Raw genomic sequence first — 15,732 nt, forward strand, 5'->3', positions numbered from 1 at the left:
CGTTCCGCTTAAATCAGGAAAGAACAGAACCAATTCTTCTGCAACAACAGGAACTAATATATATCAACAGACGGAATCTTTCTGGAATGGAACCAATCTGTCTGAATATTTCTCAAATGGTTATTAATATTTCGGAGATCAACTGCTATAAAAAGGTAGCCCATGCCCATGGGCACAGGTACGCACACACAAACCCTAACTTCCCCAAGCCCTTTAAACTCCTTCCTCGTGCCGAATCCTAACTTGAGCGTCGGAGTGGCTTGCCGGGAACCCCCTTCCTGGTGCCATTCTAACCCTCTTTTGATTGTCTTATAGTCCTCTTCTTCTTCTTTTGTAGTATCACAGGAGCGTGCACGTCGGCAAAGCCTTGAACCAGTGTTTGAACCATCCACGGTGTATTGGTCGAACAAATTGGCATCGTCTGTGGGAAAACTGAGTCGAGATGCTACGATGGTTAACACTGGAGGAATAGTTGGCGAGCACGATTCTGCTGAAAAGAGTTGCGGTGATAAGATGATGGTCACCCCCGAGAAGATCAATGAATTAGTCTCACAAACTATGATAAAGGTATTACAACAGCACTCATTATTACCTCCTTCAAGAATTTTGACACCTTTGCCAGAAGACCTTTCTCCTCATCGAAGACGACCCATATCGAGAGAGGAGAACGTGCCCCTATTGAACTCTCTTCGCAAGGAGGATACCTTTCTGGAAGAAGACTCACATGAATCCAGAGCTGACCTATGCCGACCTGACTACAAAAGCAAGACAGTCATAGAAGACGAGGTAAACATATCACGTACGCCTTTTTCTAAGAAAATTCTAGAGCAGGAACTACCTCGACACTTTCGCCAACCCCAGCTAGGAGAATATACAGGGTCTTCAGATCCAGAAGATCATCTGTGTCGCTTCGAGAATGCTGCCTTGCTGCACCAATACCCTGATGGAGTCAAATGCCTAGGTTTTCCTGACAACCTTATCGGGCTCTGCACAAAGATGGTTTAGTCGTCTTCCTCCCTCCTCTATACATTCTTTTGCTGATTTCAAGACTGCTTTCCTTCATCAATTCGCTAGCAGCAAAAGATACCAGAAAACACACCTGAACCTATTCACCATGAAGCAGAAGCCGTGAGAAACTCTCAGGGAGTATATTCAGAGATTTGACAGAGTTGTTTGGGACGTCCCTTCTACGCCTACAGAGGTATTGACCAGTGCCTTCTCTCAAGGATTGATGGATGGAGAATTTTTTTGATCATTGGTAAAGAAACCACCTGCCAATTATGCCAAGTTGTTAGAAAGAGCTGAGAAGTATATACATCTGGAAGAAACTCAACTTGCTCGGCATGGAGATAGCTCTGCCAGCTATAAATCAGAGAGGAAGACTTCTCTGCCTATACATCGCAAGGGAGTGCCACGCGGACTTTATATACCCTCTCTGAAAGAAAAGCGTACTGTGCATACTGTCTCTTCTTTTCCTACCCCAGAAGAGGCACCTCATCAAAGCCCTCCGAAGGAGCAGGTTCGTTTTTGCACCTACCACCAATCTTTTAGTCATCACACTAATGAATGCAGACAGTTAGCACGAGAAATGGAAAGAGTAATAAAGGAGAAGCAGCAGGGAAAAAGAGCTTCGTCTCCCTTATCAGGACATGCTCCCTACAAATACCCTAAGCAAGAGATACAGAAAAGTCATTCAGAAGGAATTCAAGTAAGTCCTGTACAAAGTCGAGATGTCAGAAGTTCAAGAAGGCGTTCTCCCGAGCCACCGCAAGGACATCAGACAAGACGAAGGAGAGAACCGACACGCGCTAACCAAACTCAGCCCGAGAACCCTCCTCATCGAGGCGTCATCAACATGATCTCGGGAGGATCTACGGATGGAGATTCTAATCGTGCCAGGAAAGCTCATGGGAGAAGACTGGAGAATTACGGTATCAGTACCAGAAGAGGTAAAGCGGAGGGACCTACCATCAGCTTCGGACCACAAGATCTGGAAGGAGTCTCTACGCCTCACGATGATGCTTTAGTCATCCGAGCCATAATAGCCAACTATGAGGTAGCCCGGGTCTTCGTTGATACAGGTAGTTCTGTCAACATACTATATCAAGAGGCATTCAGTCAGATGCAGATAGAGAAATCCGACCTGAAATCTATGTCTACTGTTTTATTTGGATTTACTGGACATGAAGTACAACCATTGGGACAGGTCAGCCTACCTCTTTCCCTGGGGCAAGAGCCTTTGATTTGAACTCAGAATATTATTTTCACAATAGTAGATGCTCCTTCTTCATACAATGTTATTCTTGGAAGACCTGCACTCAGTGCTTTCCAAGCAGTAGTCTCCACTTTCCACCAAAAGATAAAATTCCCAGTGGGCGATCAGGTCGGCTCGGTCAGAGGAGATCAAGCTATTTCTCGGAGATGTTATATGGCCATGGTTCGTACTGATGCTAAGAAGTTAAGGAGGACTCCCCGAGAAGAAGTGCACTCCCTACAAGAAGGTCCTGTTATTCCACCACCTCAAGCACAAGAAAAGGAGAAAGTACAGATTATACCCGAGCTGCCCGATAGAGTTTCCCAGATAGCTGCCGACCTGACACCTGAGCTGAAAACTGAGTTGATAGCCTGTCTCATTCAAAATAATGATGTATTTGCTTGGGCGCCTCAAGAAGTCACAGGAATAGCTCCCGACATCATGGAACATCGCCTTAATGTCCTTCTAGATTCCCGACCTGTTATGCAAAAGAAGAGACATTTCGGGCCTGAGCAAGATAAAGTGATACAGGAGGAGGTTGCCAAACTTCTAGAAGCCGGACATATTAGAGAAGTTCAATTCCCTACCTGGTTGGCTAATATCGTACTAGTCCCAAAAGCAGGAGGAAAATGGCGTGTCTGCATCGACTTTCCGGGATCTCAATAAAGCTTGCCCCAAAGATTGTTATCCTCTGTCGCGCATAGATCAACTGGTGGATTCCACTTTGGGACATGATATATATATGCATGTTGGATGCTTATCAAGGATATCATCAAATTCCATTAGCTTGGGAGGATCCAGAAATGGTTAGTTTTATCACCTCGGAGAGAAACTTTTTGTTATACAGTTATGCCTTTTGGACTGAAGAATGCAGGAGCAACATATCAGAGGCTCATGGATAAAGTGTTCAAACATCAGATAGGTCGTAATGTGGAGGTATATGTGGATGATATTTTAATTAAATCAGTTTGAGCTGAAACTCTGATCGGAGACATCAACGAAACATGCGGCACTCTCCGAAGGTATAATCTCAAATTGAATCTCAATAAGTGCTTATTTGGTGTCAAAAGTGGCAGATTTTTGAGATACATAGTAACTGAAAGGGGTATAGAAGCTAATTCTGAAAAAAATACAAGCCTTGCAAAATATGGCCTCGCCTCGGAATACCAGAGAAGTATAGTTGGTAGGTCGGATCATTGCATTATCACGATTCATATCACAGTCGACCACCAAAAGTCTGCCCTTCTTCAAAATATTGCGTAAAGCTGTCAAATTCTCTTGAGATGAGAAGTGTGAACAAACCTTCAATGACTTAAAGACCTACTTGGCCACCTTACCAGTTCTGGCAAAGCTGATTTTTGGAGAACTCTATGGTTATAACTATCCTCCTCGAAAGGTGTTGTGAGTTCGATTCTGGTCAAGAAAGAAGGGAGCATTTAGAAACTCATTTACCTCTTTTGTCATCTTTTAAAGGATGTTGAGACAAGATATACCTCGTTGGAGAAGTTGGTTATGGCTTTGATTTTGATAGTACGCAGGCTGCGCCCGTATTTTCTTTCTCATCTGTTGACAATATTAACTAACAGCACTTTGGATGATGTGCGTAGGATGTATACATGTATTTATGCTTTATTTGCACATCTTTCTGAGTTTATTGCTAAATTCTTGTGTACATTGCATCCCATATTCATGCATTTAGGCACATATCTTACATTTCCTAGTTCGGAGATCTGCTCGTGCTTTTACATGTTTCAGGGTGGAAAATGGAGCAAAAACGGGTAAAACGGAGTACCATTGAAGACAAGGCAAGACAGGGCCGTGCCTCATAGGCACGGCCGTGTCTCTCAGCCTCCAGGCCGTGCTTCAAAGGGCACGGGCGTGTGCATCAACAGAATACCATCAAGTCCAGGCCGTGCCTCACAGGCACGGCCGTGCCAACATTCCCCTCAGCAGCAGCCAGAGGCCGTGTCTCACAGACACGGCCGTGCTTCAAAACAGAATCCAGCCAAGTCATGGTCGTGCCTCACAGGCACGGCCGTGTCTCCATCCCAGAAGGAAGCCACTGCTGTTGGCCGTGCCTACCAGGCACGGCCGTGTGCCAAAACAGAAGGGTCCAAGCAGCTGGCCGTGTCTCAAACACACGGCCGTGTCCAGCAAATGAGGAGAAGACAGGCTTAGGCCGTGCCTCACAGGCACGGCCGTGCCTTCAAACAGAAGGGAGACAAGTCTGGACCGTGCCCCAGAGGCACGGCCGTGCCCCAGAACAGAGGCTTGACTGCCTTCGGCCGTGCCCCCAAAGCACGGCCGTGCCTCCTCCTGTGCCCGACGCCCACACGGGGCCGTGCCTCCCAGGCACGGCCGTGTGCACGGGGGCGTGCTGCATACGTGACCTGCACTATAAATAGGTCCTTATTGAGACCTAGGAAAGGGGGGAGACCTTGGAGAGCCACCGGAGCTGTTCTAGAGCCACCGACGCCTGTTTCGGAGCGAGATTCGACGATCCATCCACCGATCCGACTGCTCCAGTCCATCCTCATCCCATCTACGCCGAGATTGCAGTCCAAGGAAGAAGATAAGTCTCATTTCCTGCATTTCTTTGTTGTATTCCTTGGAGTGAGATGTATTCTTTCCTTCCTTTGGTTTGTAACCTCCACGCTATGGAGTAGATTCCCTAGATTCTAGGATGTAGGATGAATCAGATGTAATGGATGATTGTATTTGGATTTGATTAATCTACCATTTTCTATGATATAACTGTCTATTGCTTTGTGGATTTGTGCTTGTGCTTGATGATAAATTATGTGTGTGTGAATCCATGAGGGTAGGGATTTACTATGAATTGGGGAATCATTAGGCCGTACACCGGGGCGCTTCGTAACACGGGGAATGCCTTGAACCGGGCGAGTTCCGAGGGGTTTCCTAATGCGTAGTTAAATTCCTATGAGGGATAGTTAGCGGTCATTCGTTGTTGGGGAGAGATCCGTCAAAAGATATCCTGTGACAGGGGATAGGGTTCTTTTAGTACTCCGGGGCGCCTGAGTGACACGGGAATGCCTTGAACCGGGCTTCTAGAACCATTTCAAACCGACAACGAGTGACGTAAGAACACCAATGCATTAATTCGAGGATACCTGACGAGGTTGAATTGGATAAATTGGTTAACATCCCTACAATTGAACAATTATTGAGGAAAGGTAGAGGATCCAAGTCAATCAATCCATACTCTGAGGAGTCCGAAGTCCTAGGATCGTTTCACAACCAAGTGTCACAGTCGATCCCTTTCTCCGATTTCTAGGATAAAGTACTTTAGAACACTCCCATCTCCCCCACACAACTCATGCTCAATATTCTCTCCACCTTATTGTGCTAGATCTAGTAAGTAATTCCACGGTCCCTGTGGATTCGGCTTCTAACAACGAGGTCGAATACGAGGCATTGCTTGCAGGACTACAGGCAGCTCGGCATGTCGAGGCAATACGAGTAATAATCTGTACAGACTCTCAACTTGCTACTCAACAGATAGAAGGAACCTTCGAGCCCCGTAATGACAAGCTTCAAAGATATGCCGAGGCCTTTAATAGACTAAAGACATCCTTACAGGAAGTTACTATTCAGAAGATACCCCCGAGCTAACAATCAAAAGGTAGACGAGCTGGCTCGCTTGGCTAGTAGTTTGATTAGTTAGGAACAAAAGGAGCCGGTAGTGCATGACCAGTTGATAGCTCATATTGATTAAGTCATTTAAGCGAATGAAATTGCTGATTGGAGGGTTCCCATTGTTGACTTTCTTAAAAATAGGAGCTTGCAGACCGAGCCCGAAGAGGCCAGGGTTGTTAGGAAGCGTGTAGCTCAGTTCACTTTAATCGGAGATATTTTATATAAAAGAGCCTTCTTCAGACCTTTACTTAAATGTCTGTGACCTAATGAAGCTGAGTACGTCATGCAGGAAGTTCATCAAGGTATTTGTGGAAATCATATAGGAGAAAGAACTCTGGCACAGAAAGTGTTACTGGCTAGATACTTTTGGCCTACTTTACAGAAGGATACAGCTTGGATGACTGGCACCTGTCTTAATTGTCAGAGACATCAGAATCTTCCTCATCAGCCGACAGAACTATTGAAAACTACCACTATCGCTTGCCCTTTGATCAGTGGGGAATGGATATTCTAGGTTCTTTCCCAATTAGACTTAATCAGAAGAAGTTTCTATTAGTAGTTGTGGACTATTTTTTCAAATGGGTAGAAGCCGAACCACTGGCTAGGATCACTGAAGATGTTGTTTTAAAATTTCTATGGAAGAACATCATTTGCCGGTATGGAATTCCTCGCAAGTTAGTATCTGATAATGGATGACAGTTTCAAGGACACAAGATACAGGATTGGTGTAAAGAACTGGAGATCATTCAAGCCTTCATTTCTGTGACCTACTCGCAAAGCAATGGACAAGCAAAAGTAGTTAACAGAGAGCTCGTTAAAGGTCTTAAAATAAAGTTGGATCAAGTACAAGGAAATTGGGTGGACGAGCTGCTTGGTATTCTATGGACTTATAGAACTACTCCAAGAGACAGTACACAGATGACCCCTTTCCACCTAGTTTACGGAGGAGAAGTAGTGATACCAATAGAGGTCGGAGAGGAATTAAGCAAAGTTTTTGCTTATGGAAGCAACAACAGTGATAAAAGGCATATAGAGTTGGATCTCCTTACTGAAACCAGAGAACTTACAGCTATTAGGTTGCCAGCATACCGACGAAAGATGTGCCAAACTTACAACAAGAAGGTTATACCTCGCTCCTTTCAGGTCGAAGACTTTGTCTGGAAGAAGATCAAACTAGTAGGTCATGTCGGGAAGCTAAAACCTCAATGGGAAGAATCCTATAAAGTCACTCGATGGCTCAGCAGTGAATCTTATTACTTGGAAGACGCTAAGGGGAAAGAACTCAGTAGGCCTTGGAATGCTACGCATCTTCGTCCTTATTATATTTAAGCTTGCATAGATTTTCTTATCATTCTGTTTATAAAAACATTTTATGGTTACTTAATGTAAGTTTTTCTTTTCTAACCTGAGCCCCGAGCTCAATGACTTTGTCTTACGACAGGCAAGAACTCCGAGCCCCGAGCTCGATGACTTTGCCTTACGACAGGCCGGAACTTCTAGCCCCGAGCTCGATGACTTTGCCTTACGACAAGCCGGAACTCCGAGCCCCGAGCTCGATGACTTTGCCTTACAACAGGCCAGAACTCCGAGCCCCGAGCTCGATGACTTTGCCTTACGACAGGTCGGAACTCCGAGCCCTAAGCTCGATGACTTTGCCTTACGACAGGCCGAAACTACGAGCCCCGTGCTTGATAACTTTACCTTATGATAGGTCAAAACTCCGAGCCTCGAGCTCGATGACTTTGCCTTATGACAGGCCGAAACTCCGAGCATCGAGCTCAATGACTTTGCCTTATGACAGGCCAGAACTCTGAGCCCCGAGTTGATGACTTTGCCTTACGACAGGCCGAAACTTCGAGCCCCGAGCTCGATGACTTTGCCATACGATAGGCCGGTACTCCGAGCCCCGAGCTCGATGACTTTGCCTTACGACAGGCCGAAACTCCGAGCCCCGAGCACAATGACTTTATCTTACGACAGGCTAGAACTCCGAGCTCCGAGCTCCAAGCTAGATAATTTTGCCTTACGACAGGCCAGAACTCCAAGCCCCGAGCTTGATGACCTTGCCTTATGACAGGCCGGAACTCCGAGCCCCGAGCTCGATGACTTTGCCTTACGACAGATCGAAACTCTGAGCTCCGAACTCGATGACTTTGCCTTACGGCAGGCTAGAACTCCAAGCTCCGTGCTCGATGACTTTACCTTACGACAGGCCAAAACTCTGAGCCCCGAGCTCGATGACTTTGCCTTACGACAGGCTGGAACTCTGAGCCCTGAGCTCGATGACTTTGTCTTACAACAGGCCGAAACTCTGAGCCGCAAGCTTGATGACTTTATCTTACGACACACCAAAACTTTGAGCCCCAAGCTCGATGACTTTGCCTTACGATAGGCTGAAACTTTGAGCCCCGAGCTCGATGATTTTGCCTTACGACAGGCTGAAACTCCAAGCCCCAAGCTTGATGACTTTGCCTTACGATAGGCCGAAACTTCGAGCCCCGAGCTCGATGACTTTTCCTTACAACAGGTCGAAACTCTGAGTTTCGAGCTCGATGACTTTGCCTTACGATAGGCCGGAACTCCGAGCTGCGAGCTTGATGATTTTGCCTTAAGACAGGTCAGAACTCGAGCCCCGAGCTCGATGGCTTTGTCTTACGACAGGCCGGAACTCTAAGCCCCGAGCTCAATGACTTCGCCTTATGATAGGCTAAAATTTCAAAACTCAAGATGGATGATTTTGCTTCACAGCAGGTCAGAATTCTGATCTCAAAACTCGATGACCTTGACTCAAATTCAGTACACACTGGTATGTCTTAGGATAATATTCAGGTGTGTGGTATTGTACACTTATAAAGATATCTCTTTTATCTTTTCTTTAAGTTCTTTTATGCACATACCAGTCCTTCGCTAAAAGTTTTAGAAACAACATCACATAACACATATATGTTAGAAAAGACATATCAACACAACATACAGAAAAATAGGTCTGTAGGATAAGAAGAAAGGATAAGTTCAAACTAGACATCACTATAGATTAAGACACGGTTTAGAAATTAAAACCCTATACGTACAGGGATAACTATTCAAGCTAAGCTCAGTAATGTTTTAAAACAAAACAATATTACATATAAAAAGTTTAGATTGACCAAAGTTTGATGATACTCAAGGTCACAATACATTAAGAAAAGTCTTTCAGTCCTTCCTCTCCTCTTCTGGTATATTGTCCCAGACCTTCTAAGGATCTAGGAAACTTAAGTATGCTCTTTTAGGTATCAATCCTAATTGTACAAACTGCTTGCCAGCTACATCAAAACTAAATTTCAATATTTTACTGGTCCGAACCACTAATAGGTCATAAAATTCGGGAGAAGATAGGAATGCAATTTTCTTCTCCTGCCACCTGTTCTCTTCACCTTCTTTAAGGTCTGCTAGTTCTTTCTTAATTGACTCCAATTTGGATAACACTTTTTCAATGTCAGTAGATAGTTGCTCTCTGCCTCTTCTTTCCTCAGATAACTAGAGTTCTAGGCTTTCTCTTTTTGCCACCTCCTCACACAGGTCTCGGCGTAGGTCTCCCTGTTGAGAGTGGCTGGCAACTAATTCAGTTTCTATCTTGGTTTTCTCTTCCCTATAAGACTGAGCCTCATCTTTGGCTTCAGTAGCCTCCTCTTGGGACAACTTTGTAGCAACTTGAAGTTTCTTTAATTCCTGCTCCAGCTGGTTAATTTGGTTGGTTTGGAGCTCGGCGGTTTTCTTTAGCTTTAATACCTTCTCAGTGGCCTTCTTTGCCTTGGTCCGCACTTCTTCAGTGGCAATATGTGCTCTCTCTATTTCTGCATGAACACAGGCTTCTTCAATTTCTCTGATAGGGCTTTTTAGCTAGTTCTTTAATTCAGCCATCTGAGTCTCCAACAGTCGGCGGGTAGACAACATCATAGGGATACGACAGCTCAATTCTTGATATTGTTTGCAGACCTGAATTGTGTCATCATAGGGTATGAGTCTATTAATGATATAACAGAAGTAGTATTAAGATATTACAAAAGATCTTTACCTTAGCCAATGAACCGTTTAAGTGTTCACATAAAACTTCTGTGTCTATACGGGGCAGAACTTTTGTCTCGTATCATCGGAAGTCATCCACAGATTGTTGAGCTTAATCTTCTCTTTCGGTGAAGGTACCTCGACTGCGAGGAACCTTGGGAGGACGGGTGGTGGCTGGAATAGTTTTTGGATTAGGTTTCGAAAAAGCAGGAGGGCTTGAAGTGGTAGCTGAAGGGGTGGGGGATTTTCCTTTGTCATGCTTATTTTTGGTCTTGGTCTCAGGGAGTATGGATCTCAGGGGAAGGATCTCTATGGGAGCTTCTTCAGAAGGACCACTTTGGGTCTCTGGAATTTCAGCAGGAGTCTTTCCTTGTTCTGATTTAGCTTGGTCCTTGGTAGTTTTGGCACTCTCTTCCCTGCTCCTTTTCTTTGACCTTGTCTCCCTAATAGTCTTAGATACATTGGTCTCGGGCAATGATTCAGGGACTAAGACCTTAAAGTTGGGCACTTCCACAACTTGATCTGACTCCTCCTCTGCAGATGGGCTGACGGCAGCAAAAATATGAACTTTATCTTTAGGTTGAGCATCCTTCTGAGCTCCTACTTCGATAGCTGAGGACTTAGCAACTTCATCCGCAACCCACCAACTATCAGTAGTTGACAAATCCCATTTTAAATGTTTGCTGACCGCCGCATGCAATATGGTTTGACCTATAGACAGAAAGAAAGAATTAGTCAATATTAAAAGTGAGCTTCATAAATAGGAACTTACTTAGTGATTCGTCCAATTGAATAACATTTGGACTTAGGCCAGCTCGATATAGAAGAGCTTCATTATTCACCAATAGGTTTACATCAAATTTTAGGTCAGATAAGATCTCAATGGTGGAAAGAAAAGATGACTCTAACTTATATTGACCTAGAGTGGGTTGGGGAGATGGCCCTAAATGCCAAGAGGTAGGCCAGGTGTAAGGTTGGGGTGGCTTTATAAAGAAATACATATGCTTCCATCCTTTGTGGGACGTCGGGTACTTAGGAAGTTACAATCAGGTCGAGCAGCAAAATAAACAACTCCAAAGTCTCCTCGTTTAGGATAAAAGAAGTAATGTGCATAGGGTTTATATTCGTATTTACACTTTATTTGCACATCTTTCTGATTTTATTGTTATATCTTGTGTGCATTGCATCCCTAATCCGTGCATTTAGGCATATATCTTACATTTCCTAGTTCGGAGATCTGCTCTTGTTTTTACTTGTTTCAGGATGGAAGGGAGCAAAATCGGGCAAAATCGGAGTTACCATTGAAGACAAGGCAAGACAGGGCCGTGCCTCACAGGCACGGCCGTGTCTAATCAGCTTCTGGCCGTGCTTCACAAGGCACGGGCGTGTGCACAAGCAGAACATCAACAAGCCTTGGTCGTGCCTCACTGGCACGGCCGTGCCAACTTCCCCCATCAGCAGCAGACGAGGCCGTGTCTACCAGACACGGCCGTGCTTCAAAACAGAAGACAGCCGAGGCGTGGCCGTGCCTCACAGGCACGGCCGTGTTTCCAATCAGAGAAGACACTGCTGTTGGCCGTGCCCACAAGGCACGGCCGTGTTTCAACACAGAGGAGTCCCTGCAGCTGGCCGTGCCTCACAGGCACGGCCGTGTCCAGCAAAATGAGAAGAGACAGGCTTTGGCCGTGCCTCAAAGGCACGGCCGTGCCTTCAAACAGAGACAAAGCCCTTCTGGACCGTGCCTCAGAGGCACGGCCGTGCCCCTGGACAGAACCGTGACTGCAGCTGGCCGTGCCTCACAGGCACGGCCGTGCTTCCTCCAGTGAATGTGTCCACATTGGACCGTGCCTCCCAGGCACGGCCGTGTGGACGGGGGCGTGCCTGACTCGGGGACTGCCTATAAATAGGTCCTTTAGAGACCTAAGAAAGGGGGGAGACCTTGGAGAGCCACCGGAGCTGTTCTTGAGCCACCGACGCCTGTTTCGGAGCGAGATTCGACGATCCATCCACCGATCCGGCTGCTCCATTCCATCTACATCTCATCTACGTGGAGATTTCAGTCCGAGGAAGAACGATAAGTCCTATTTCCTATTTTTCACCGTTGTATCTTTGGATTAGGATGAACTCTTTCTATACCTTGTATTGTAACCTCCACGATATGGAGTAGTTCCCTAGATTCTAGGATGTAGGATAAATCAGTTGTATTGGATGATTGTAACTTGGATTTGTTAATCTACCGTTTTCTATGATTTAATTGTCTATTGCCTTGTGGATTTGTGCTTGTGTTGTGAATGATGAAATGCTTGTGTATGAATCTATGAGGGTAGGGATTAATTGTGAATTGAGGAATCATTAGGCCGTACACCGGGGCGCTTCGTGACAGGAAGAAAGCCTTGAACCGGGCGAGTTTCCGAGGGGTTTCTTAATTCATAGTTAGTTTCTATGAGGGATAGTTAGCGGTCATTCATTGTTGGAGAGAGGTCCGTAAAAAGATATCCTGTGACAGGGGATAGGGTTCTATTAGTATTCCGGGGCGCCTGAGTGACACAGGAAAGCCTTGAACCGGGCTTCTAGAACCATCTCGAACCGACAATGATGACGTAAGAACACCAATGCTTTATTCCGAGGATACCTGACGAGGTCGAATTGGATATATTGGTTAGCATCCCTACAATTGAACAATTATTGAGGAAAGGTAGAGGATCCAAGTCAATCAATCAATACTCTGAGGAGTCCGAAGTCCTAGGATCGTTTCTCACCCATTGTCACAGTCGTTTCCTTTCTCCGGATTTAGGATTAAGTACTCTAGAATACTCCCTTCTCCCCCACAACTACTCATGCTCAGTTTTCTCTCCACCTTTTTGTGCTAAATCTAGTAAGTAATTCCACGGTCCCTGTGGATCGATATTTTTATTACTTGACGACAACCCGTATACTTGCGGGGAGCCTATCAAGTTTTTTTCCTTCTCTCCGCGATTTCTTCCTCTCCTTCTGCGCGATGTCTTTCTCCTCCGCTGCTCCCCCCCCCCCCCGATTCTAGCTCCTCGGTCTCTCCGGCGACTGTGACGGCGACGAGTGGGCGAAGAGGTGACGGTCGACAACGGTTAGTTCCTCTTTCTTGCCTTTGTTTTTCCTATTTTGCCCTAATTTGGTGTTGTGTGTTGGCCGGCCGGTGGCGGGCCGCTAGCTGGCCGATGGTGGGGTGTGTGGTTGCTGTGTGTCGGCTGGCCACCGTCGGATGTGGCTGCTGGTCGCCGGCATTGGGAGGGGGGCGACTGGTCGGCTGAGTGACTCAGTTGACCCGTTGGGGTGGGTGCTGGGCGTCACGGTTGGTGGCCAGCTGCCTGGCCGTCGGCAGATGTGGCTACTGGTGGTGTGTTGGCCGGCCAGCCAGCCACTGGTGGGGTGTTGGCCAGATTTGAACCCGCACTCAAACCAGAATTGATTTTTCTCAATTTGAACCTCTAAAATTAATTATTTCCACTATAATTTCCTGTAAAAAAAAATCAAAGGTACCAATTAATCTCCATAAATTTCTATAAATTAATGCAAATTGTAATAAATACCATAAATTCCACCAAAATAAAGAAATAGTCCAAATCTCTATTTGTGATATAAAATGTGGTCCAAACCGGTCCAATCTAACCCTAATTTATCTGCAGAAAATGCCACTCATCATATAACACACATAATTAATTAAAATATATTGAAATTAATATAAGATACACAAACAATCTTACAACCCTAACCTGACTGGCAACCCTAACATGATCGGCCAACAAACCCTAACACGGCCGGTCTAAACCCTAACCCTAAACCTTAACCCAGGACGCCAACAACCCTAAATAATCATGGATAAATTAAACTTTATATGAATAAACCCTAACCCTAAGACACCACCAAGCTAAGTGGCTAAAAAAGCCAGCAGCCCACCAGTGGACAGCCGACCACCACTCTACCCCACCACCGGCCGGCCAGCCCAAAATTGGCTGGCCAGCAGCCCACCAGCTGGCCGCCAGCTTGCCAGCACCCCGTGCACGATGAAATGGCAACAGGCCGCCACCCCAGTCCCACCCACATAGGGGCCAGCACTAGCGCCACGCCATCAGTCGGCCAGCGGGCCGCCACCGGCCAGCCAGTAGCTCACCATCTACCGGCCGCCCACCAGCTTCCGGCCAGCCCGCTGACGAAAGTGAAAAAGACCACCACCTCAACCAACTGCAAGCGGCGCTAGTTGCCCGCAACCAGCTGCCCAACGCCACCACCGTCCCTCAGAGGTTCGCCACCGGCCGTCCACCAACCCGTCAGGGGCCGGCCAACGCCCGACCAGCACGCATAGCACCGGAGCAAGGAAAAGAAAAGAAACAGAACAAAAAAAATAGATTTTTTGGAATGATCCTTCCATTCCATTTTATGTAATCCTCCACTATTTACATAAAAAATGAATTTGAACACTTTCAATTATTAAGCGATAAGACTTATGCATAAATAAAGGCATTTAATATGTAGGATCGAACTCGACATTAAAAGGGGGTGAATAGTATTATGAATTTTATGAACTTTAAAAGATAAAAATTAACTCTAAGAATATTGACAGAGTAATGCAGCAGAATAAAAATAAATAATTAAATTAAGCATTCTAAGAGCACTAATATTTTTTAGGTTAATTGATAAAGCATGCAACAATTATAAGGGCGCACAATATAAATAAATTGATTTTTATTTCGATTAACTACTTTCTAGAAAGATTCTAAAGGTGGATAAACCTTTAGAAAAAAATCTAAAAATAAAGCACAATAATACAAGTATGTACGGTAACTAAGAAATGCTAATATTACAATTATGTTGCTGTATATGGAGAATTGAGTACGAAGTTATAGAAATAGAAAAGTCCTAGTCTGGAAGACTGGGCAAAGAAGTTCTAACCAGGAGGACTAGGTAGGAAGACTTGGCAGATCAAAGCACTAGATAGGAAGTCTAGGAGGACAGTGGACTGAACATCTAGTGGAGCGATGGGTCAACGAGGACCAGACATCTGAGGAAAGTCCTATGGGTCGAGAATCAGATGTTGAACAAAAGTCTAACCAAGTTTGGATGACCGAATGGTTGGCAGAGGTAAACTCTCCTAAGAGGAGTAGATGAGGATGCGTTCCCTGGAAGGGAACCGTAGGCGTCTGTCTGACTATGGTTTCACTGAAAATCAAAAAGTCAAGACTAAACAGTTGGTAAACTGTCAATTTCTCATCATATATATTTTGCACTAACTCTATGATGTAGAAAATTGAGTGATCAAAACTTTGAGTTCTGAGCACCCCTATTGGATCTGGGCGACCGGATAGTCTTGGACCTGAGAAAGGATCTAGATGCCCGGATGTTAGCTGATCGGGCTAGCGAGGTGGTTGAGGTGGTGAGCTAGGAGTGGTCGAGACATCTCAGCATTTAGGTGTTCAAAAGACTCTAGGCGCTCGGAGATGGATAAGGTGCAGTGGTGTCAAAACTGACATGGCAACTTCCACGTCAGCATTCTAGGTGTCCGAAAGGGATACAAGTGCCCAAAGATGCTAAGCCAGCATCAAGAGCAAATCGACGTGATGATATGGAGGCGCCCGAAAAGAGTTCCAAGGACCCGGATCAAGCTATAAAAGCAGCTACTAGAGAAACCATTTACATTACCTCGACGTCCATTGTGCGCGCAACAAAAGCACCCAAGACGCCGTCATAACATCGGAAAGCTACACCGACATCTATATGAACTTTCTACTTCATTGTTGGTAAAA

The 15,732-nt window shown here is 45.5% G+C and overlaps 1 protein-coding gene across 1 annotated transcript; it reads left to right on the plus strand.

The window, feature by feature from the left end:
* The first annotated feature begins 3,103 nt into the window (after nucleotides 1–3,103).
* On the plus strand, nucleotides 3,104–7,240 carry LOC141829184 (uncharacterized). The gene is made up of 2 exons (XM_074716598.1): nucleotides 3,104–3,190; nucleotides 6,611–7,240. Exons 1-2 carry the CDS (start codon nucleotides 3,104–3,106, stop codon nucleotides 7,238–7,240), a joined length of 717 nt encoding a protein of 238 aa, XP_074572699.1.
* The last annotated feature ends 8,492 nt before the right edge of the window (nucleotides 7,241–15,732 follow it).

This window comes from Curcuma longa, chromosome 5 (genome assembly GCF_044706935.1).
Source record: "Curcuma longa cultivar G26 ecotype Majalengka, Jawa Barat chromosome 5, ITB_CL_G26_1.1, whole genome shotgun sequence".
NCBI classification, from domain to species: Eukaryota; Viridiplantae; Streptophyta; class Magnoliopsida; order Zingiberales; family Zingiberaceae; genus Curcuma; species Curcuma longa.